The 19,957-nt window shown below is 55.8% G+C and overlaps 8 protein-coding genes across 8 annotated transcripts; 6 read left to right on the top strand and 2 right to left on the bottom strand.

Annotated features, from left to right (window-relative positions):
• Nucleotides 1–709: 709 nt before the first annotated feature.
• BROUX77_005566 (uncharacterized protein) lies at nucleotides 710–4,398 on the top strand (the record flags this gene model as incomplete). Its single annotated transcript, XM_073750453.1, has 3 exons — nucleotides 710–3,362; nucleotides 3,734–4,272; nucleotides 4,378–4,398. The coding sequence occupies 3 exons, from the start codon at nucleotides 710–712 to the stop codon at nucleotides 4,396–4,398; spliced, it is 3,213 nt and encodes a 1,070-aa protein (XP_073604452.1).
• A 119-nt stretch (nucleotides 4,399–4,517) lies between these two features.
• BROUX77_005565 (uncharacterized protein) lies at nucleotides 4,518–6,248 on the bottom strand (the record flags this gene model as incomplete). Its single annotated transcript, XM_073750452.1, has 1 exon — nucleotides 4,518–6,248. The coding sequence occupies one exon, from the start codon at nucleotides 6,246–6,248 to the stop codon at nucleotides 4,518–4,520; it is 1,731 nt and encodes a 576-aa protein (XP_073604451.1).
• Nucleotides 6,249–6,693: 445 nt separating this feature from the next.
• Nucleotides 6,694–8,631, top strand: BROUX77_005564 (uncharacterized protein; the record flags this gene model as incomplete). Its single annotated transcript, XM_073750451.1, has 1 exon — nucleotides 6,694–8,631. The coding sequence occupies one exon, from the start codon at nucleotides 6,694–6,696 to the stop codon at nucleotides 8,629–8,631; it is 1,938 nt and encodes a 645-aa protein (XP_073604450.1).
• A 1,086-nt stretch (nucleotides 8,632–9,717) lies between these two features.
• On the top strand, nucleotides 9,718–10,431 carry BROUX77_005563 (uncharacterized protein; the record flags this gene model as incomplete). Its single annotated transcript, XM_073750450.1, has 1 exon — nucleotides 9,718–10,431. The coding sequence occupies one exon, from the start codon at nucleotides 9,718–9,720 to the stop codon at nucleotides 10,429–10,431; it is 714 nt and encodes a 237-aa protein (XP_073604449.1).
• A 471-nt stretch (nucleotides 10,432–10,902) lies between these two features.
• BROUX77_005562 (uncharacterized protein) lies at nucleotides 10,903–12,782 on the top strand (the record flags this gene model as incomplete). Its single annotated transcript, XM_073750449.1, has 2 exons — nucleotides 10,903–11,361; nucleotides 11,457–12,782. The coding sequence occupies 2 exons, from the start codon at nucleotides 10,903–10,905 to the stop codon at nucleotides 12,780–12,782; spliced, it is 1,785 nt and encodes a 594-aa protein (XP_073604448.1).
• Nucleotides 12,783–13,216: 434 nt separating this feature from the next.
• On the top strand, nucleotides 13,217–15,345 carry BROUX77_005561 (uncharacterized protein; the record flags this gene model as incomplete). Its single annotated transcript, XM_073750448.1, has 3 exons — nucleotides 13,217–14,309; nucleotides 14,681–15,219; nucleotides 15,325–15,345. 3 exons carry the CDS (start codon nucleotides 13,217–13,219, stop codon nucleotides 15,343–15,345), a joined length of 1,653 nt encoding a protein of 550 aa, XP_073604447.1.
• A 119-nt stretch (nucleotides 15,346–15,464) lies between these two features.
• Nucleotides 15,465–17,195, bottom strand: BROUX77_005560 (uncharacterized protein; the record flags this gene model as incomplete). The annotated part of the gene is made up of 1 exon (XM_073750447.1): nucleotides 15,465–17,195. One exon carries the CDS (start codon nucleotides 17,193–17,195, stop codon nucleotides 15,465–15,467), a length of 1,731 nt encoding a protein of 576 aa, XP_073604446.1.
• A 445-nt stretch (nucleotides 17,196–17,640) lies between these two features.
• On the top strand, nucleotides 17,641–19,578 carry BROUX77_005559 (uncharacterized protein; the record flags this gene model as incomplete). Its single annotated transcript, XM_073750446.1, has 1 exon — nucleotides 17,641–19,578. One exon carries the CDS (start codon nucleotides 17,641–17,643, stop codon nucleotides 19,576–19,578), a length of 1,938 nt encoding a protein of 645 aa, XP_073604445.1.
• Nucleotides 19,579–19,957: the final 379 nt, after the last annotated feature.

Genomic DNA, 19,957 nt, shown 5'->3' with positions numbered 1-19,957 from the left:
AGCCAACGACTCGGGACAATGATAGGTTCCTGAGGTGGACAGTCGGGCCTGTGGAGGAAGACGTCAGTTAGACAGAGTGCTAAGACGTATGGTCGGTTGAGATGAAGAGGCAACACACAACTTAGATGGCTATTCTGAGAATAGAGCGGCACAAAGAGGAAGGAGGAGGAACAATCACACACTTCAAAGAAGAAGAAAGGTTGAACTGCAAAGAAAGCAAGAACAGAATGGTATAAAGAAGAAGAAGAAGGTAAGCAAGTGCATGTGATTGTTAAGCTTGGAGAACAAGAGTAAACCTGATCAACTCAGGGCAGGAGACGACGATATTTATGTTGTCGGCGCTCCTGACAAAACTCTGTCTTCCCAAGCTAGAAACAATCAACATCTAACTACGAACAAAAGATAAGTCTCGTGTAAACAAGACGTAACAGGTTCATAACAATCGAACCAGATAACAACCCCCACCTAAGCACGCAATGGCAATTGCAACAAGAAAACTCCGCAGCAGCAGAACAACGTCTATCAGAGCACCCGTGCTCAGCACATCCCACGACAACCTCATATCCGTTGATCAACTCACGATCTACACAGACCAACCTGTGCCATAAGCGCATCTTCATAGGTCGCCGACCTTCGGCGTTGTGGAAAAGAAGAGTGGGGTAGGTCTCATGCATAACCCTTAGCATGAGCAGTGTCAGGATAGCTATTCATGACAGCTACGTCTAGCGCAGGTGTCGACCCCCGACCTGACGTTGCCGATACACACGACCCCCATCACGACCCCCATCACGACCCCCATCACGACACCCCCCCGAACGACACCGACCGAAGCATATACCCCTGGCCTGACCTTACAGACCACGAGATCAAGGAGGCAATCATGTCCGCCAACGCCAAGAAGGCCCCCGGGCCCGACGGCATGAACGCCAAGATCATCCAGATCGCCTTTGAGGCCCATCCCGCGCCCTTTCTCTCCGTCTACAAAGCCCTGTCTCGCCTCGGAATACACCCCACACTCTGGAAGCAAGCTACTGGGATTGTGCTCGCGAAAGACGGAAAGGCTGATTATTCAGTCGTAAAGTCCTACCGCATCATCTCACTGCTCAACTGTCTAGGCAAAGTGCTCGAGAAAGTCTTTGCGACCCGCTTAGGGTACCTCGCTAATTGCCATGACAGCTCGCTTCTAGACGACACTCAACTCGGAGGCCGCAAACAGCGTTCAGCCATGGACGCCGCTCTCGTATACGTCAGCCACCTGCAGAAGGTCAAGGAGATGAAGCTCGTTCCAAGCACTCTCTTCCTTGACGTCAAGGGCGCTTTCGACCACGTGTCAAAGCCCTGCTTGATGCGCAGCTTACGTGAGCTCGGTCTTCCCCTGGTGTTCCGAAAATGGGTTGCTTCGTTCCTCCAGGACCGTACTGTCGGCCTGCACATCGAGGGTCAGCCGTTTCCGATGACCCCGGTTAACATCGGCATCCCCCAAGGTTCCCCCATCAGTCCTCTACTCTTCCTGTTGTATGCTCGGCATATAGTGGCTCGGGTGGCCGGCGACACACCACAACTTCAGCTGTCGTATATAGACGACTTCAGCGTAACCGTGGCGTCCAAAAGCCCGAGGCGTTCGGCGGCGCTTCTCGAAAAACTCGTGACGGAGCTGCGGGCCAAGGCTCGCGACTACGGCATTGAGTTTGAAGAGAGCAAAACTGAGCTGATCCACTACACCGATGCTGCAAAGTGGGCCTCCCAAACTGTCCGAGTAGGTGATGTCACTGTGCGTCCCCAAAAGATGGTCAAGTGGCTAGGTTTCCATTTCGACAACAGACTTTCGTTTAAACAGCACGTCCAGGCACGGACCCAAAAGGCTGAGATCGCGTTCCGCGGCTTGCTTCGGCTCGCTTCGAACACGCGTGGACTGTCCATCGCGGCACTCCGTCAGCTCTACATCTCCTGTGTGGGTACCGTCGCCGATTACGGATCAATTCTCTGGTATGACCCGTCAAAACCCCAGCTCAGTCTGCAAAGGGTATACCAGAAACTGCAAAGCCAAGCTGCCGCCCGTATCCTGGGTACATTCCGCGGTTCACCAACACGCGCTGTCGAAGTCGAGGCCGGCCTCCCGCCCCCCTCTATTCGATTCGCCAAAGCACGCATGGCCTACGCCGCTCGCACTCTCCGCCTCCAACGCAACCATCCCGTCCGTGTTGCGTCCCAACCCGACAAGGACGAGCTTGCCCCCGATGACTCAGACCTGCCTCTCCTGGGGCATAACATGAGTGTCAAGACTCGACTCGGCTGCATCATGCGCGAGTTGAAGCCATTGGTGGCAGGCATGTGGAGACGAGAACGTCGCCGACAGGAGTGGGATAGTCCCTGGCAGCCGCCACTGACCGACCGCATCTCCATCGTCGTCGACCCTGGACCCAAGGAGGACGCTGCCGTCAGGCATGCCCAGTTCTTGTCAAGACTTCCGAACGATGCCGTCACCGTGTATACGGACGGCTCCAAAGAAGGCTCCAGGTGCTCACTTGCAGCGTGCGTGGTCGATACCAAAACCGGTGAAGTCAAAACGAAAGTCAGTCATCGACTGCAAGATGTGGAGGTTGCAGACTGCGAGAGCGCCGCCATCGTGGAGGCACTCACGCTCCTCGCCAAAACAGAAAAGAAAACAAAGCAAGCTCGCCCCTGCTATGTGTTTGTCGACAGCCAAGCTGCCATTGCGCGGCTCCGCAAGCACGGCCACTTCGCGTGGCAGGCCCGCCGCGTCCTCGGTACATTCACGTCGCCAGTCACGGTGATGTGGTGTCCCGGGCACATGGGCATAGTGGGGAACGAGATTGCAGACGCGGTTGCACGCCAGGCTCTCGAGAGTGATGATGAACGCAAGTTCAGCTCACTGGGCAGTGTCTTCGCTAGGGTTAGGAGGTTTACCATGGACAAGTGGGAGACTCTCTGGGCTTTTGAGCGAGACACCGCCGCTGGTCCCTCCCATGGCTCGCACTACCTGCGTACCATCGGTGGTGATCCAGTTCTCCGTGCTAAGGCGCCCAAGGTTTCCGGACCAAGATGGCTCACCTCGGCGTACTTCCAGATGAAGGTGGGTAAAGGCAACTTGTTGCCCTACCTGCTGCTTATCAAGAAGACGGACTCGGACCGGTGCCGCCGTTGTCAAGAACATGAAAGCGAGAGCGTTGAGCATGTGCTGCTGCACTGCGCCGCATTTTCTGCAGAGCGTCAAGAGATGGCCATGGCATTGAGTCCTAAGTCGCTAGATCTTCCGACGCTTTTCAACACGAATAACGGAACCGAGGTGCTGCTGAAGTTTGTTCGCAAGACGGGTTTTTGCACAAAGGCCTGGGTAGAAGGTGTGGGGAGAAGAGAAAGTAGTGGTGGGAGGAGAGTGGAGGAAGTTGAGGAGTGAGGAGGAATTGGTGCTTGTGTCTTTGGACAAATTACGGTGTCGACCACGACGTATTTCCTTTGTCGTTGATTTTTGCTGGAGTTTGGATGTTGTTTTATTGTACCTTGCTATGTGTAGATTTACTGCACCTCGCCATAACCCTATCAGGTTCCATGCGAGTAATGAATAAAAAAAAAAAAAAAAAAAAGGCTCTCAAGGCCAAAATTTACACCGACCCCCGCGCCAACTGTCCCGAGTGGCTCCTTCCTGTCATCGACGCTTTCGACAGGAAGAAAGCTTCCGAGCTTCCCCCGAACCGCCCTGGCATTGATACAGAGATCCGCCTTAAACCAGGCTTGTCCCCGCCCTCGTGCCCTCTGTACTCAATGAGCCGAGAAGAACTGCTGCTGCTCCGAAAAACTCTCTACGACTTGCTCGACGCTGGCTTTATCCGAGCCAGTAGTGCTGAGGGAGGTGCTCCTGTCATCTTCGTGAAGAAACCTGGTGGTGGTCTTCGTTTTTGCGTAGACTACCGTGCCCTGAACAGCGTCACGGAGAAGGATGGTTACCCGTTACCACTGATCAACGACACCCTCCGTGACATCGCTGCCGCCAAGTACGTCTCCAAGGTCGATGTAATCTCCGCGTTCCACCGTCTCCGCCTGAAAGAAGGTAGTGAAGCCTACACGGCCTTCCGCACCCATCTCGGCGCGTATGAATGGCTAGTCACCCCTTTCGGCCTCACTGGTGCTCCTGCTGCTTTCCAACGTTTTATCAATCATGTGCTCTCCCGCTGGCTCGGTATCTCCTGCTCTGCTTACCTCGACGATGTAGTGATCTACAGCTCTGACTCCCGCAAAGAACACCGTAACCTTGTCTGTCAGATCATCCGCGCTCTCGGAGATGCTGGCTTACAGCTTGACTGGGATAAAAGTGAATTTTTTTTTTTTTTTATTCATTACTCGCATGGAACCTGATAGGGTTATGGCGAGGTGCAGTAAATCTACACATAGCAAGGTACAATAAAACAACATCCAAACTCCAGCAAAAATCAACGACAAAGGAAATACGTCGTGGTCGACACCGTAATTTGTCCAAAGACACAAGCACCAATTCCTCCTCACTCCTCAACTTCCTCCACTCTCCTCCCACCACTACTTTCTCTTCTCCCCACACCTTCTACCCAGGCCTTTGTGCAAAAACCCGTCTTGCGAACAAACTTCAGCAGCACCTCGGTTCCGTTATTCGTGTTGAAAAGCGTCGGAAGATCTAGCGACTTAGGACTCAATGCCATGGCCATCTCTTGACGCTCTGCAGAAAATGCGGCGCAGTGCAGCAGCACATGCTCAACGCTCTCGCTTTCATGTTCTTGACAACGGCGGCACCGGTCCGAGTCCGTCTTCTTGATAAGCAGCAGGTAGGGCAACAAGTTGCCTTTACCCACCTTCATCTGGAAGTACGCCGAGGTGAGCCATCTTGGTCCGGAAACCTTGGGCGCCTTAGCACGGAGAACTGGATCACCACCGATGGTACGCAGGTAGTGCGAGCCATGGGAGGGACCAGCGGCGGTGTCTCGCTCAAAAGCCCAGAGAGTCTCCCACTTGTCCATGGTAAACCTCCTAACCCTAGCGAAGACACTGCCCAGTGAGCTGAACTTGCGTTCATCATCACTCTCGAGAGCCTGGCGTGCAACCGCGTCTGCAATCTCGTTCCCCACTATGCCCATGTGCCCGGGACACCACATCACCGTGACTGGCGACGTGAATGTACCGAGGACGCGGCGGGCCTGCCACGCGAAGTGGCCGTGCTTGCGGAGCCGCGCAATGGCAGCTTGGCTGTCGACAAACACATAGCAGGGGCGAGCTTGCTTTGTTTTCTTTTCTGTTTTGGCGAGGAGCGTGAGTGCCTCCACGATGGCGGCGCTCTCGCAGTCTGCAACCTCCACATCTTGCAGTCGATGACTGACTTTCGTTTTGACTTCACCGGTTTTGGTATCGACCACGCACGCTGCAAGTGAGCACCTGGAGCCTTCTTTGGAGCCGTCCGTATACACGGTGACGGCATCGTTCGGAAGTCTTGACAAGAACTGGGCATGCCTGACGGCAGCGTCCTCCTTGGGTCCAGGGTCGACGACGATGGAGATGCGGTCGGTCAGTGGCGGCTGCCAGGGACTATCCCACTCCTGTCGGCGACGTTCTCGTCTCCACATGCCTGCCACCAATGGCTTCAACTCGCGCATGATGCAGCCGAGTCGAGTCTTGACACTCATGTTATGCCCCAGGAGAGGCAGGTCTGAGTCATCGGGGGCAAGCTCGTCCTTGTCGGGTTGGGACGCAACACGGACGGGATGGTTGCGTTGGAGGCGGAGAGTGCGAGCGGCGTAGGCCATGCGTGCTTTGGCGAATCGAATAGAGGGGGGCGGGAGGCCGGCCTCGACTTCGACGGCGCGTGTTGGTGAACCGCGGAATGTACCTAGGATACGGGCGGCAGCTTGGCTTTGCAGTTTCTGGTATACCCTTTGCAGACTGAGCTGGGGTTTTGACGGGTCATACCAGAGAATTGATCCGTAATCGGCGACGGTACCCACACAGGAGATGTAGAGCTGACGGAGTGCCGCGATGGACAGTCCACGCGTGTTCGAAGCGAGCCGAAGCAAGCCGCGGAACGCGATCTCAGCCTTTTGGGTCCGTGCCTGGACGTGCTGTTTAAACGAAAGTCTGTTGTCGAAATGGAAACCTAGCCACTTGACCATCTTTTGGGGACGCACAGTGACATCACCTACTCGGACAGTTTGGGAGGCCCATTTTGCAGCATCGGTGTAGTGGAAAAGTGAATTTGAGTCCCCGTCCATCAAGTACCTTGGTTTCATCGTTGAACCCGGCTCCGGCATCCGTGCAGACCCTGACAAAGTCAAGGCTATCCAGGAATGGGAGGCTCCCACGTCTGTCCGCGGAGTCCGTAGTTTTCTTGGGTTTGCCAACTTCTACCGCTGTTTTGTCCCCGAATACTCCACCGTCGCTGCTCCCCTGACTCTGCTGACCAAGAAGGACCAACCCTTCAAGTGGGAAGACGAACAACTCCGTTCGTTTGAAGCTTTGAAGAAGGCCCTTGTCTCTGCCCCGCTCCTTGCCACCTTTGACCCTGACCTCCCCACCATCGTTGAAGCCGATGCTTCCGGCTGGGCCCTGGGAGGTTCCCTCAGACAGCAAGGTGCTGATTCTCTTTGGCGTCCCGTTGCCTACTTCTCGCGAAAGCTTAGCCCAGCGGAAGTCAACTACCCTATCCACGATAAGGAAATGTTGGCCATCCACTCCTGCCTCCGCGCCTGGCGCTCCTACCTCGCTGGCATCCCGTTCGAAGTACACACCGACCACCAGAACCTTTTGTACTTCCAGAAGCAAAGAACCCTGTCAGAACGCCAACGCCGCTGGGCCCATGAATTGTCCGAGTTCGACTTTCGGTTAATTCATCGACCCGGCGTTACTCAAGTGACCTCCGATGCCCTTTCCCGCCGCGACCAAGACCTGCCCCAAGACCTCACCGATGAACGCCTCCAGTCCCGTGTCCACCAAGTTCTGCGCCCTGACGGGCCCGACTTCGTCATTGCCGCCGCTGTTTGGGCTAAAGAGCCTGACAAAGACCCCGAAGGAACCCTGACCCTCGACCACGCTGCCCTAGATGCCCCTTTTGCTGACCCGGAACTCCAGACCCTCTGGCACTCGGCACTCACCCATAACGAACGTTATTGGCAAGCGCGACAAGCTGTCCAAGAACAAGCCCGCTCGTTCCCCAACGAGTGGGGCCTTCCTTGGCAGATCAGCGAGTGTACCCTCGACTCCGCCACCCGTCTCCTCTGGCGTGACCGCCTGTGGATCCCGTACTACGAGCCCCTCCGCACTCGTATCATCCAGCAAGTCCACGACTCCACGCTCACCGGTCACCCTGGAGGATCAGCAACCCGTGATCTAGTCAGCCGCTCCTACGCTTGGCCTGGCCTCTCTGACGATGTCCGCCGCTTCGTTGGTAATTGCGACACTTGCGGTAAAAGCAAGATTTGGCGCGACCAGAAGCGTGGCCTCCTGAAGCCCCTGCCCGTCCCGGACCGTGCCTGGCAAGAACTCGCCATGGATTTCATCGTCGGTCTCCCTGAGTCCGAAGGCTGCACTACAATTTTGGGAATCACCGATCGGCTGTCGAAGAGTAAAATCTTGATACCGATGCAATCTTACACTGCCCCAGATGTTGCCAGAGCCTTTATAACCCATGTCTTTGCTCACCACGGCCTACCTCGCGCCATCACTTCCGACCGAGGCCCTCAGTTCACCGGTTTATTCTGGACAGAAGTCTGTCGCCAACTCTCCATCACCCGCCGCCTCTCCACCGCGTTTCACCCCGAGACCGACGGCGCCCAAGAGCGTTCCAACCAAGAGATCGAGACTTACCTTCGTGCCTTCACCGCTTTCCTGCAAGACGACTGGGCTGCACTTCTTCCCCAAGCCCAGGTCGCCCTGAACAACCGTACTGCTATTGCCACTGGCCTTTCCCCGTTTTTCTTTACCCACGGTTACAACATTGACCCCCTCGACTTGACTACCGACCACGAACCAGGCTCCACCGTCTCCCCCGCCACTGCCGGCCACAACTGGCTCGCCAAGCACCGCGACGCAACCGCGTTCGCCCAAGCCTCCATGGCTGTCGCCCTCGAAACACAGGAACGACATGCCAACCGGGGACGCCAGGCAGCGGAAGCTTTCAAAGTCGGCGACCGAGTCTACCTGCGTCTGCGCAACGTGCGCACCATCCGCCCCTCCAAGACACTCGACTGGCTTGCCTTGCCGTACCGCGTGATCCAAATCGTTGGCACACACGCCGTAAAACTCGACACGCCCACCGGTATCCACCCCGTCTTCCACGTGAGTCTTGTCCGCCGCGCCCGTGATGACCCTCTGCCTTCCCAAGTCCTAGCCAACCCGGAACCACCTGCAATCGCGCCCGAAGAAGCCTCCGGCGATTTAGTGGCTGGCGAGTATCTTGTCGACGAGATCCTACGACACAAGGTCGTCGACAAACGTCACAAAGTGCTCGTCCAGTGGACTGGATGGGCAGAGCCAACGTGGGAACCCTTGTCACACGTCAAAGACACAGCAGCCCTTGAGAGATACGAGCAGACCCACGAGTGCCCCTGGAAGTTGCCAGTAGTCCCCCGGAGGAGAGGGAGGAGGAGGCGATTGTAACGATCTATGGATCGAGGTAGGCTCAGGCTCCGCCCTCACCGCCGTTTACACCGCCGTCCACACCGCCTTGCATACCGCCGTTACTCACCGCCTGCCAAACCCGTGTGCACACCGCCGTTGTCAAGGGTACGCGTCATGCCTCTACCGCGTGTATATAGATAGTGTTGTTTCCGCCCGTTTTCTTGTACATGTAAGGGGCCAAGTCGTAAAAGGACGTAGAAGGGCAGAAACAGATATATTGCGATGGAGAGAAGAAGAAAGGACTAACTAAAACTAGGAGAGAGCAGCAGCTCTTTATACTGCCTGGGTAGAACAACTGAGGCCTACCTGATTGGCCCAAACGTGTCGAGTCATCGGGCGTTCGGATCAAGGCCGGTTGGGCCACTTGTATTCGGACCGTCAGTAGTCGGGCCTTTGCGGACTCGGACCACCGTTGCTCAAGCCACACCGGCTTCAACTCGGACAATCAGGCAAAGCCTTGACCCGGGTCTCCCAGACCCTAACATCAGCCTCCTTCTCTTTCTTCCCATCCTCCCATGGCCGTGTAACACAAGAAAAGAAAACAACAGGAAGGTGGACACCAACTGAAAACAACAAAAGGGAATAGCAAACAACAAGCAACTAATCATCCGTAAACGACAACAGAACGAACAAGGGGTGGAACAGACAGTGGAAAAAAAAAAAAAAAATGTCAAAGGAAAGGGAAATAGACCCTGTGCAACAACCGTGGAACTCGCAGCTCCTTCAATCAAACTTCGGACTCAAGTAGTCCTCTCGCCACGGCACTCACACCTCAACGTCGGCAGTCTCCTGCGCTCGCAAGAATTCTTCTAAAGCAGCCGTTTCTTCCAGCGCCTCTGTAGGTTCCCAAGTGGGATCTCGCCAACCAACCCATTTCACCAAGTACTGGGCTGGTTCGTCTCTCGTGGCTGGCCGGTGTTCCAGGATCTTCTCGACTTCGTATTCCTCAAAGCCATCGATCTCGACTGGTCCGGGGCTCGATACGTGCGGGTCTTGTGAGGGCCAAGGGTCGTTCGGGTGGTATTTCAATCTGTCGGCATAAGCTAAAGAAAGAGACCAACAAAAATGGCCAAATCGACAGAAAAACTCACCAAAACGACTCTGAGCAACAGCTCAATTGATTCTAAGACTAGTTCGAGCAGTGCATCGAACAAAATCGACAAGAAACCGACCGCGCGCGATGAAACGCGCCGCACGACGCGCCTGGGGCTGAGTTTCGCCCAGATGGCGAGCCAGGAACCGCGTTCCGACGACGACGAGCTGCTGCGTTCACCGTCGCAGCATGCGCCCGTCACCTCATCGATGAAAGTCGATGCAGGTGTTGAAGATGCGCCGGTTGTTGAGATTCCCTCGACACCCGACTCGCGCGACTCGGACGCGACAACGCCGACGCCTAAGGCACTGGATGGGAACCCGTTCGTGTTCAGCCAGGCTCAGCGCGAGGACAACGACGTCAACAACACCAACAACAACAACAACAACAACGACACCAACGACACCAACAACGCCCAGACCATTCCGGCGAAGCGCGCCCGAGAGATTGCTCTCATGGTGGAGCGCAAGCGCCGGCGCGACGAGCAGAACGCCGCCATCATGAACGAGGTCTTCCTCGTCCTGGAACGCCTCAAGGAGTCAGCTTCTGAGGCCCAGCTGATGCGCATCCTGCGCCAGTTTGGCAACGAGTGCGGGCTCGTCGTAATGTCGCGCCACGACCACAAAACGTGTAAGAACGTAGATAACGTCACGGTCAAAGATGAACTAAAAGGGTTAGAACCCTGACCGTGCACGCTAAATTCCAATAGTACGTGCAAGACGAAACGGCTAGAGCAATAACAGGAAGTTAGAACTCTACTACTGCACAATAAGGCACAGAGACGTGCACGATAACAAGCAAAAGCAAGAGAGTCCAAGATATAGTCTCCAACTACGATCTAGACTCTCGGTCAAAGCGGACGATTGAAATCTACGCAGGTAGCATTTCGATAGGAGGCCACGCGGAGCGTGCGACTCAAAACTTACATAAAAAGGACAGTAGCAACTTAACGAGACTTGGTTTCCTTTAGAACTCAAGTTGAAGTTTGCGTTTCAAGAGACTCCCACCTTAAGAAACGTTCGTACTACACATTCCCTTACCTTATCATACTTATTTTACTTCACCTTACTTCCGACTCCCTTATTTTCCTTCAATTGAATATCAACTCTAAACTCATTCTATTACCTCTCCTACCATATTACAAAACGCTGGTTGAGATGGAAGTCTCGAAGGCTGCCCGCCCCAAGCCGGCACACGAGGCTGCAGCCGTGGCTGCGTACAGCGAGGCTGCGACGCAGACACCTGAGGTGCCAGCCGCGCCTTCTGTCCTGGGCAGTGAGCCCTGTACCAGAACCACTGGGGAGCCGGTTTTAGAACCCCCCTGCAAAAAAATCGCCACCCCTGCGCCTAAGGCCAATAAGCGCAGACGCCGCGGCAAAAAGGCCAAAAAAAATGCTGCAACCGCCGCAACCGCCGCCACTGACCAGGCTGATGCTATGGTCATCGACACCGCTGGCGACCAGTCCAGCACACCCGACACCACTACCTCGACCACCACCTCGACCACCACCTCGACCGCCACTACTACTACCGATGACGCCGCCGCGCCTCCCGCCCCGGACACAGCTATGGCTGATGCCGACGCGCCCACTGAGTCCCCCGACACGTGGACCGTAGTCGCCAAGCGCGCCCAGAAGAAGGCTGCCGACAAAACCACGACCCCCGCCCCCAACACGACCACCACCACGCAATCATGTCCGCCAACGCCAAGAAGGCCCCCGGGCCCGACGGCATGAACGCCAAGATCATCCAGATCGCCTTTGAGGCCCATCCCGCGCCCTTTCTCTCCGTCTACAAAGCCTTGTCTCGCCTCGGAATACACCCCACACTCTGGAAGCAAGCTACTGGGATTGTGCTCGCGAAAGACGGAAAGGCTGATTATTCAGTCGTAAAGTCCTACCGCATCATCTCACTGCTCAACTGTCTAGGCAAAGTGCTCGAGAAAGTCTTTGCGACCCGCTTAGGGTACCTCGCCAATTGCCATGACAGCTCGCTTCTAGACGACACTCAACTGGGAGGCCGCAAACAGCGTTCAGCCATGGACGCCGCTCTCGTATACGTCAGCCACCTGCAGAAGGTCAAGGAGATGAAGCTCGTTCCGAGCACTCTCTTCCTTGACGTCAAGGGCGCTTTCGACCACGTGTCAAAGCCCTGCTTGATGCGCAGCTTACGTGAGCTCGGTCTTCCCCTGGTGTTCCGAAAATGGGTTGCTTCGTTCCTCCAGGACCGTACTGTCGGCCTGCACATCGAGGGTCAGCCGTTTCCGATGACCCCGGTTAACATCGGCATCCCCCAAGGTTCCCCCATCAGTCCTCTACTCTTCCTGTTGTATGCTCGGCATATAGTGGCTCGGGTGGCCGGCGACACACCACAACTTCAGCTGTCGTATATAGACGACTTCAGCGTAACCGTGGCGTCCAAAAGCCCGAGGCGTTCGGCGGCGCTTCTCGAAGAACTCGTGACGGAGCTGCGGGCCAAGGCTCGCGACTACGGCATTGAGTTTGAAGAGAGCAAAACTGAGCTGATCCACTACACCGATGCTGCAAAATGGGCCTCCCAAACTGTCCGAGTAGGTGATGTCACTGTGCGTCCCCAAAAGATGGTCAAGTGGCTAGGTTTCCATTTCGACAACAGACTTTCGTTTAAACAGCACGTCCAGGCACGGACCCAAAAGGCTGAGATCGCGTTCCGCGGCTTGCTTCGGCTCGCTTCGAACACGCGTGGACTGTCCATCGCGGCACTCCGTCAGCTCTACATCTCCTGTGTGGGTACCGTCGCCGATTACGGATCAATTCTTTGGTATGACCCGTCAAAACCCCAGCTCAGTCTGCAAAGGGTATACCAGAAACTGCAAAGCCAAGCTGCCGCCCGTATCCTAGGTACATTCCGCGGTTCACCAACACGCGCCGTCGAAGTCGAGGCCGGCCTCCCGCCCCCCTCTATTCGATTCGCCAAAGCACGCATGGCCTACGCCGCTCGCACTCTCCGCCTCCAACGCAACCATCCCGTCCGTGGTCGCTGTGGTGCAGTGGTATAGCACCTGGCAAGGCTTTTCGGTTGGCTACCGAGAAGTCGTAGGTTCGATTCCTACCAGTGACGCCAATTTTCTACGAGCAGTCAACCTTAACTGGGGCACTTGGGGTTAGTGCTGCTCGTTGGAAATTCATACCAAAAGCTATTCATGTATTTCCTTTCTGTCATAACTTGGGGATTATATTTGTGGGATCTTAGATGTAACTGCCTCCCTGCCAGGGGATTGGAGTATATTATGTGTAGTAGCTAGCTTGTTTGAGATTCCGTTAAACCTTGATTCGTGTATAGTATTAATATACACCTCGCCATAACCCTGTCAGGTTCCATGCGAGTAATGAATAAAAAAAAAAAAAAAAAAATCCCGTCCGTGTTGCGTCCCAACCCGACAAGGACGAGCTTGCCCCCGATGACTCAGACCTGCCTCTCCTGGGGCATAACATGAGTGTCAAGACTCGACTCGGCTGCATCATGCGCGAGTTGAAGCCATTGGTGGCAGGCATGTGGAGACGAGAACGTCGCCGACAGGAGTGGGATAGTCCCTGGCAGCCGCCACTGACCGACCGCATCTCCATCGTCGTCGACCCTGGACCCAAGGAGGACGCTGCCGTCAGGCATGCCCAGTTCTTGTCAAGACTTCCGAACGATGCCGTCACCGTGTATACGGACGGCTCCAAAGAAGGCTCCAGGTGCTCACTTGCAGCGTGCGTGGTCGATACCAAAACCGGTGAAGTCAAAACGAAAGTCAGTCATCGACTGCAAGATGTGGAGGTTGCAGACTGCGAGAGCGCCGCCATCGTGGAGGCACTCACGCTCCTCGCCAAAACAGAAAAGAAAACAAAGCAAGCTCGCCCCTGCTATGTGTTTGTCGACAGCCAAGCTGCCATTGCGCGGCTCCGCAAGCACGGCCACTTCGCGTGGCAGGCCCGCCGCGTCCTCGGTACATTCACGTCGCCAGTCACGGTGATGTGGTGTCCCGGGCACATGGGCATAGTGGGGAACGAGATTGCAGACGCGGTTGCACGCCAGGCTCTCGAGAGTGATGATGAACGCAAGTTCAGCTCACTGGGCAGTGTCTTCGCTAGGGTTAGGAGGTTTACCATGGACAAGTGGGAGACTCTCTGGGCTTTTGAGCGAGACACCGCCGCTGGTCCCTCCCATGGCTCGCACTACCTGCGTACCATCGGTGGTGATCCAGTTCTCCGTGCTAAGGCGCCCAAGGTTTCCGGACCAAGATGGCTCACCTCGGCGTACTTCCAGATGAAGGTGGGTAAAGGCAACTTGTTGCCCTACCTGCTGCTTATCAAGAAGACGGACTCGGACCGGTGCCGCCGTTGTCAAGAACATGAAAGCGAGAGCGTTGAGCATGTGCTGCTGCACTGCGCCGCATTTTCTGCAGAGCGTCAAGAGATGGCCATGGCATTGAGTCCTAAGTCGCTAGATCTTCCGACGCTTTTCAACACGAATAACGGAACCGAGGTGCTGCTGAAGTTTGTTCGCAAGACGGGTTTTTGCACAAAGGCCTGGGTAGAAGGTGTGGGGAGAAGAGAAAGTAGTGGTGGGAGGAGAGTGGAGGAAGTTGAGGAGTGAGGAGGAATTGGTGCTTGTGTCTTTGGACAAATTACGGTGTCGACCACGACGTATTTCCTTTGTCGTTGATTTTTGCTGGAGTTTGGATGTTGTTTTATTGTACCTTGCTATGTGTAGATTTACTGCACCTCGCCATAACCCTATCAGGTTCCATGCGAGTAATGAATAAAAAAAAAAAAAAAAAAAAGGCTCTCAAGGCCAAAATTTACACCGACCCCCGCGCCAACTGTCCCGAGTGGCTCCTTCCTGTCATCGACGCTTTCGACAGGAAGAAAGCTTCCGAGCTTCCCCCGAACCGCCCTGGCATTGATACAGAGATCCGCCTTAAACCAGGCTTGTCCCCGCCCTCGTGCCCTCTGTACTCAATGAGCCGAGAAGAACTGCTGCTGCTCCGAAAAACTCTCTACGACTTGCTCGACGCTGGCTTTATCCGAGCCAGTAGTGCTGAGGGAGGTGCTCCTGTCATCTTCGTGAAGAAACCTGGTGGTGGTCTTCGTTTTTGCGTAGACTACCGTGCCCTGAACAGCGTCACGGAGAAGGATGGTTACCCGTTACCACTGATCAACGACACCCTCCGTGACATCGCTGCCGCCAAGTACGTCTCCAAGGTCGATGTAATCTCCGCGTTCCACCGTCTCCGCCTGAAAGAAGGTAGTGAAGCCTACACGGCCTTCCGCACCCATCTCGGCGCGTATGAATGGCTAGTCACCCCTTTCGGCCTCACTGGTGCTCCTGCTGCTTTCCAACGTTTTATCAATCATGTGCTCTCCCGCTGGCTCGGTATCTCCTGCTCTGCTTACCTCGACGATGTAGTGATCTACAGCTCTGACTCCCGCAAAGAACACCGTAACCTTGTCTGTCAGATCATCCGCGCTCTCGGAGATGCTGGCTTACAGCTTGACTGGGATAAAAGTGAATTTTTTTTTTTTTTTATTCATTACTCGCATGGAACCTGATAGGGTTATGGCGAGGTGCAGTAAATCTACACATAGCAAGGTACAATAAAACAACATCCAAACTCCAGCAAAAATCAACGACAAAGGAAATACGTCGTGGTCGACACCGTAATTTGTCCAAAGACACAAGCACCAATTCCTCCTCACTCCTCAACTTCCTCCACTCTCCTCCCACCACTACTTTCTCTTCTCCCCACACCTTCTACCCAGGCCTTTGTGCAAAAACCCGTCTTGCGAACAAACTTCAGCAGCACCTCGGTTCCGTTATTCGTGTTGAAAAGCGTCGGAAGATCTAGCGACTTAGGACTCAATGCCATGGCCATCTCTTGACGCTCTGCAGAAAATGCGGCGCAGTGCAGCAGCACATGCTCAACGCTCTCGCTTTCATGTTCTTGACAACGGCGGCACCGGTCCGAGTCCGTCTTCTTGATAAGCAGCAGGTAGGGCAACAAGTTGCCTTTACCCACCTTCATCTGGAAGTACGCCGAGGTGAGCCATCTTGGTCCGGAAACCTTGGGCGCCTTAGCACGGAGAACTGGATCACCACCGATGGTACGCAGGTAGTGCGAGCCATGGGAGGGACCAGCGGCGGTGTCTCGCTCAAAAGCCCAGAGAGTCTCCCACTTGTCCATGGTAAACCTCCTAACCCTAGCGAAGACACTGCCCAGTGAGCTGAACTTGCGTTCATCATCACTCTCGAGAGCCTGGCGTGCAACCGCGTCTGCAATCTCGTTCCCCACTATGCCCATGTGCCCGGGACACCACATCACCGTGACTGGCGACGTGAATGTACCGAGGACGCGGCGGGCCTGCCACGCGAAGTGGCCGTGCTTGCGGAGCCGCGCAATGGCAGCTTGGCTGTCGACAAACACATAGCAGGGGCGAGCTTGCTTTGTTTTCTTTTCTGTTTTGGCGAGGAGCGTGAGTGCCTCCACGATGGCGGCGCTCTCGCAGTCTGCAACCTCCACATCTTGCAGTCGATGACTGACTTTCGTTTTGACTTCACCGGTTTTGGTATCGACCACGCACGCTGCAAGTGAGCACCTGGAGCCTTCTTTGGAGCCGTCCGTATACACGGTGACGGCATCGTTCGGAAGTCTTGACAAGAACTGGGCATGCCTGACGGCAGCGTCCTCCTTGGGTCCAGGGTCGACGACGATGGAGATGCGGTCGGTCAGTGGCGGCTGCCAGGGACTATCCCACTCCTGTCGGCGACGTTCTCGTCTCCACATGCCTGCCACCAATGGCTTCAACTCGCGCATGATGCAGCCGAGTCGAGTCTTGACACTCATGTTATGCCCCAGGAGAGGCAGGTCTGAGTCATCGGGGGCAAGCTCGTCCTTGTCGGGTTGGGACGCAACACGGACGGGATGGTTGCGTTGGAGGCGGAGAGTGCGAGCGGCGTAGGCCATGCGTGCTTTGGCGAATCGAATAGAGGGGGGCGGGAGGCCGGCCTCGACTTCGACGGCGCGTGTTGGTGAACCGCGGAATGTACCTAGGATACGGGCGGCAGCTTGGCTTTGCAGTTTCTGGTATACCCTTTGCAGACTGAGCTGGGGTTTTGACGGGTCATACCAGAGAATTGATCCGTAATCGGCGACGGTACCCACACAGGAGATGTAGAGCTGACGGAGTGCCGCGATGGACAGTCCACGCGTGTTCGAAGCGAGCCGAAGCAAGCCGCGGAACGCGATCTCAGCCTTTTGGGTCCGTGCCTGGACGTGCTGTTTAAACGAAAGTCTGTTGTCGAAATGGAAACCTAGCCACTTGACCATCTTTTGGGGACGCACAGTGACATCACCTACTCGGACAGTTTGGGAGGCCCATTTTGCAGCATCGGTGTAGTGGAAAAGTGAATTTGAGTCCCCGTCCATCAAGTACCTTGGTTTCATCGTTGAACCCGGCTCCGGCATCCGTGCAGACCCTGACAAAGTCAAGGCTATCCAGGAATGGGAGGCTCCCACGTCTGTCCGCGGAGTCCGTAGTTTTCTTGGGTTTGCCAACTTCTACCGCTGTTTTGTCCCCGAATACTCCACCGTCGCTGCTCCCCTGACTCTGCTGACCAAGAAGGACCAACCCTTCAAGTGGGAAGACGAACAACTCCGTTCGTTTGAAGCTTTGAAGAAGGCCCTTGTCTCTGCCCCGCTCCTTGCCACCTTTGACCCTGACCTCCCCACCATCGTTGAAGCCGATGCTTCCGGCTGGGCCCTGGGAGGTTCCCTCAGACAGCAAGGTGCTGATTCTCTTTGGCGTCCCGTTGCCTACTTCTCGCGAAAGCTTAGCCCAGCGGAAGTCAACTACCCTATCCACGATAAGGAAATGTTGGCCATCCACTCCTGCCTCCGCGCCTGGCGCTCCTACCTCGCTGGCATCCCGTTCGAAGTACACACCGACCACCAGAACCTTTTGTACTTCCAGAAGCAAAGAACCCTGTCAGAACGCCAACGCCGCTGGGCCCATGAATTGTCCGAGTTCGACTTTCGGTTAATTCATCGACCCGGCGTTACTCAAGTGACCTCCGATGCCCTTTCCCGCCGCGACCAAGACCTGCCCCAAGACCTCACCGATGAACGCCTCCAGTCCCGTGTCCACCAAGTTCTGCGCCCTGACGGGCCCGACTTCGTCATTGCCGCCGCTGTTTGGGCTAAAGAGCCTGACAAAGACCCCGAAGGAACCCTGACCCTCGACCACGCTGCCCTAGATGCCCCTTTTGCTGACCCGGAACTCCAGACCCTCTGGCACTCGGCACTCACCCATAACGAACGTTATTGGCAAGCGCGACAAGCTGTCCAAGAACAAGCCCGCTCGTTCCCCAACGAGTGGGGCCTTCCTTGGCAGATCAGCGAGTGTACCCTCGACTCCGCCACCCGTCTCCTCTGGCGTGACCGCCTGTGGATCCCGTACTACGAGCCCCTCCGCACTCGTATCATCCAGCAAGTCCACGACTCCACGCTCACCGGTCACCCTGGAGGATCAGCAACCCGTGATCTAGTCAGCCGCTCCTACGCTTGGCCTGGCCTCTCTGACGATGTCCGCCGCTTCGTTGGTAATTGCGACACTTGCGGTAAAAGCAAGATTTGGCGCGACCAGAAGCGTGGCCTCCTGAAGCCCCTGCCCGTCCCGGACCGTGCCTGGCAAGAACTCGCCATGGATTTCATCGTCGGTCTCCCTGAGTCCGAAGGCTGCACTACAATTTTGGGAATCACCGATCGGCTGTCGAAGAGTAAAATCTTGATACCGATGCAATCTTACACTGCCCCAGATGTTGCCAGAGCCTTTATAACCCATGTCTTTGCTCACCACGGCCTACCTCGCGCCATCACTTCCGACCGAGGCCCTCAGTTCACCGGTTTATTCTGGACAGAAGTCTGTCGCCAACTCTCCATCACCCGCCGCCTCTCCACCGCGTTTCACCCCGAGACCGACGGCGCCCAAGAGCGTTCCAACCAAGAGATCGAGACTTACCTTCGTGCCTTCACCGCTTTCCTGCAAGACGACTGGGCTGCACTTCTTCCCCAAGCCCAGGTCGCCCTGAACAACCGTACTGCTATTGCCACTGGCCTTTCCCCGTTTTTCTTTACCCACGGTTACAACATTGACCCCCTCGACTTGACTACCGACCACGAACCAGGCTCCACCGTCTCCCCCGCCACTGCCGGCCACAACTGGCTCGCCAAGCACCGCGACGCAACCGCGTTCGCCCAAGCCTCCATGGCTGTCGCCCTCGAAACACAGGAACGACATGCCAACCGGGGACGCCAGGCAGCGGAAGCTTTCAAAGTCGGCGACCGAGTCTACCTGCGTCTGCGCAACGTGCGCACCATCCGCCCCTCCAAGACACTCGACTGGCTTGCCTTGCCGTACCGCGTGATCCAAATCGTTGGCACACACGCCGTAAAACTCGACACGCCCACCGGTATCCACCCCGTCTTCCACGTGAGTCTTGTCCGCCGCGCCCGTGATGACCCTCTGCCTTCCCAAGTCCTAGCCAACCCGGAACCACCTGCAATCGCGCCCGAAGAAGCCTCCGGCGATTTAGTGGCTGGCGAGTATCTTGTCGACGAGATCCTACGACACAAGGTCGTCGACAAACGTCACAAAGTGCTCGTCCAGTGGACTGGATGGGCAGAGCCAACGTGGGAACCCTTGTCACACGTCAAAGACACAGCAGCCCTTGAGAGATACGAGCAGACCCACGAGTGCCCCTGGAAGTTGCCAGTAGTCCCCCGGAGGAGAGGGAGGAGGAGGCGATTGTAACGATCTATGGATCGAGGTAGGCTCAGGCTCCGCCCTCACCGCCGTTTACACCGCCGTCCACACCGCCTTGCATACCGCCGTTACTCACCGCCTGCCAAACCCGTGTGCACACCGCCGTTGTCAAGGGTACGCGTCATGCCTCTACCGCGTGTATATAGATAGTGTTGTTTCCGCCCGTTTTCTTGTACATGTAAGGGGCCAAGTCGTAAAAGGACGTAGAAGGGCAGAAACAGATATATTGCGATGGAGAGAAGAAGAAAGGACTAACTAAAACTAGGAGAGAGCAGCAGCTCTTTATACTGCCTGGGTAGAACAACTGAGGCCTACCTGATTGGCCCAAACGTGTCGAGTCATCGGGCGTTCGGATCAAGGCCGGTTG

Source organism: Berkeleyomyces rouxiae (assembly GCF_048999995.1).
Source record: "Berkeleyomyces rouxiae strain 22BRR77 chromosome Unknown BrBRR77_ptg000005l, whole genome shotgun sequence".
Classification (NCBI taxonomy): Eukaryota; Fungi; Ascomycota; class Sordariomycetes; order Microascales; family Ceratocystidaceae; genus Berkeleyomyces; species Berkeleyomyces rouxiae.
The sequence above is the reverse complement of the archived record's forward strand: the minus strand, read 5'-3'. Positions and strand labels throughout refer to the sequence as shown.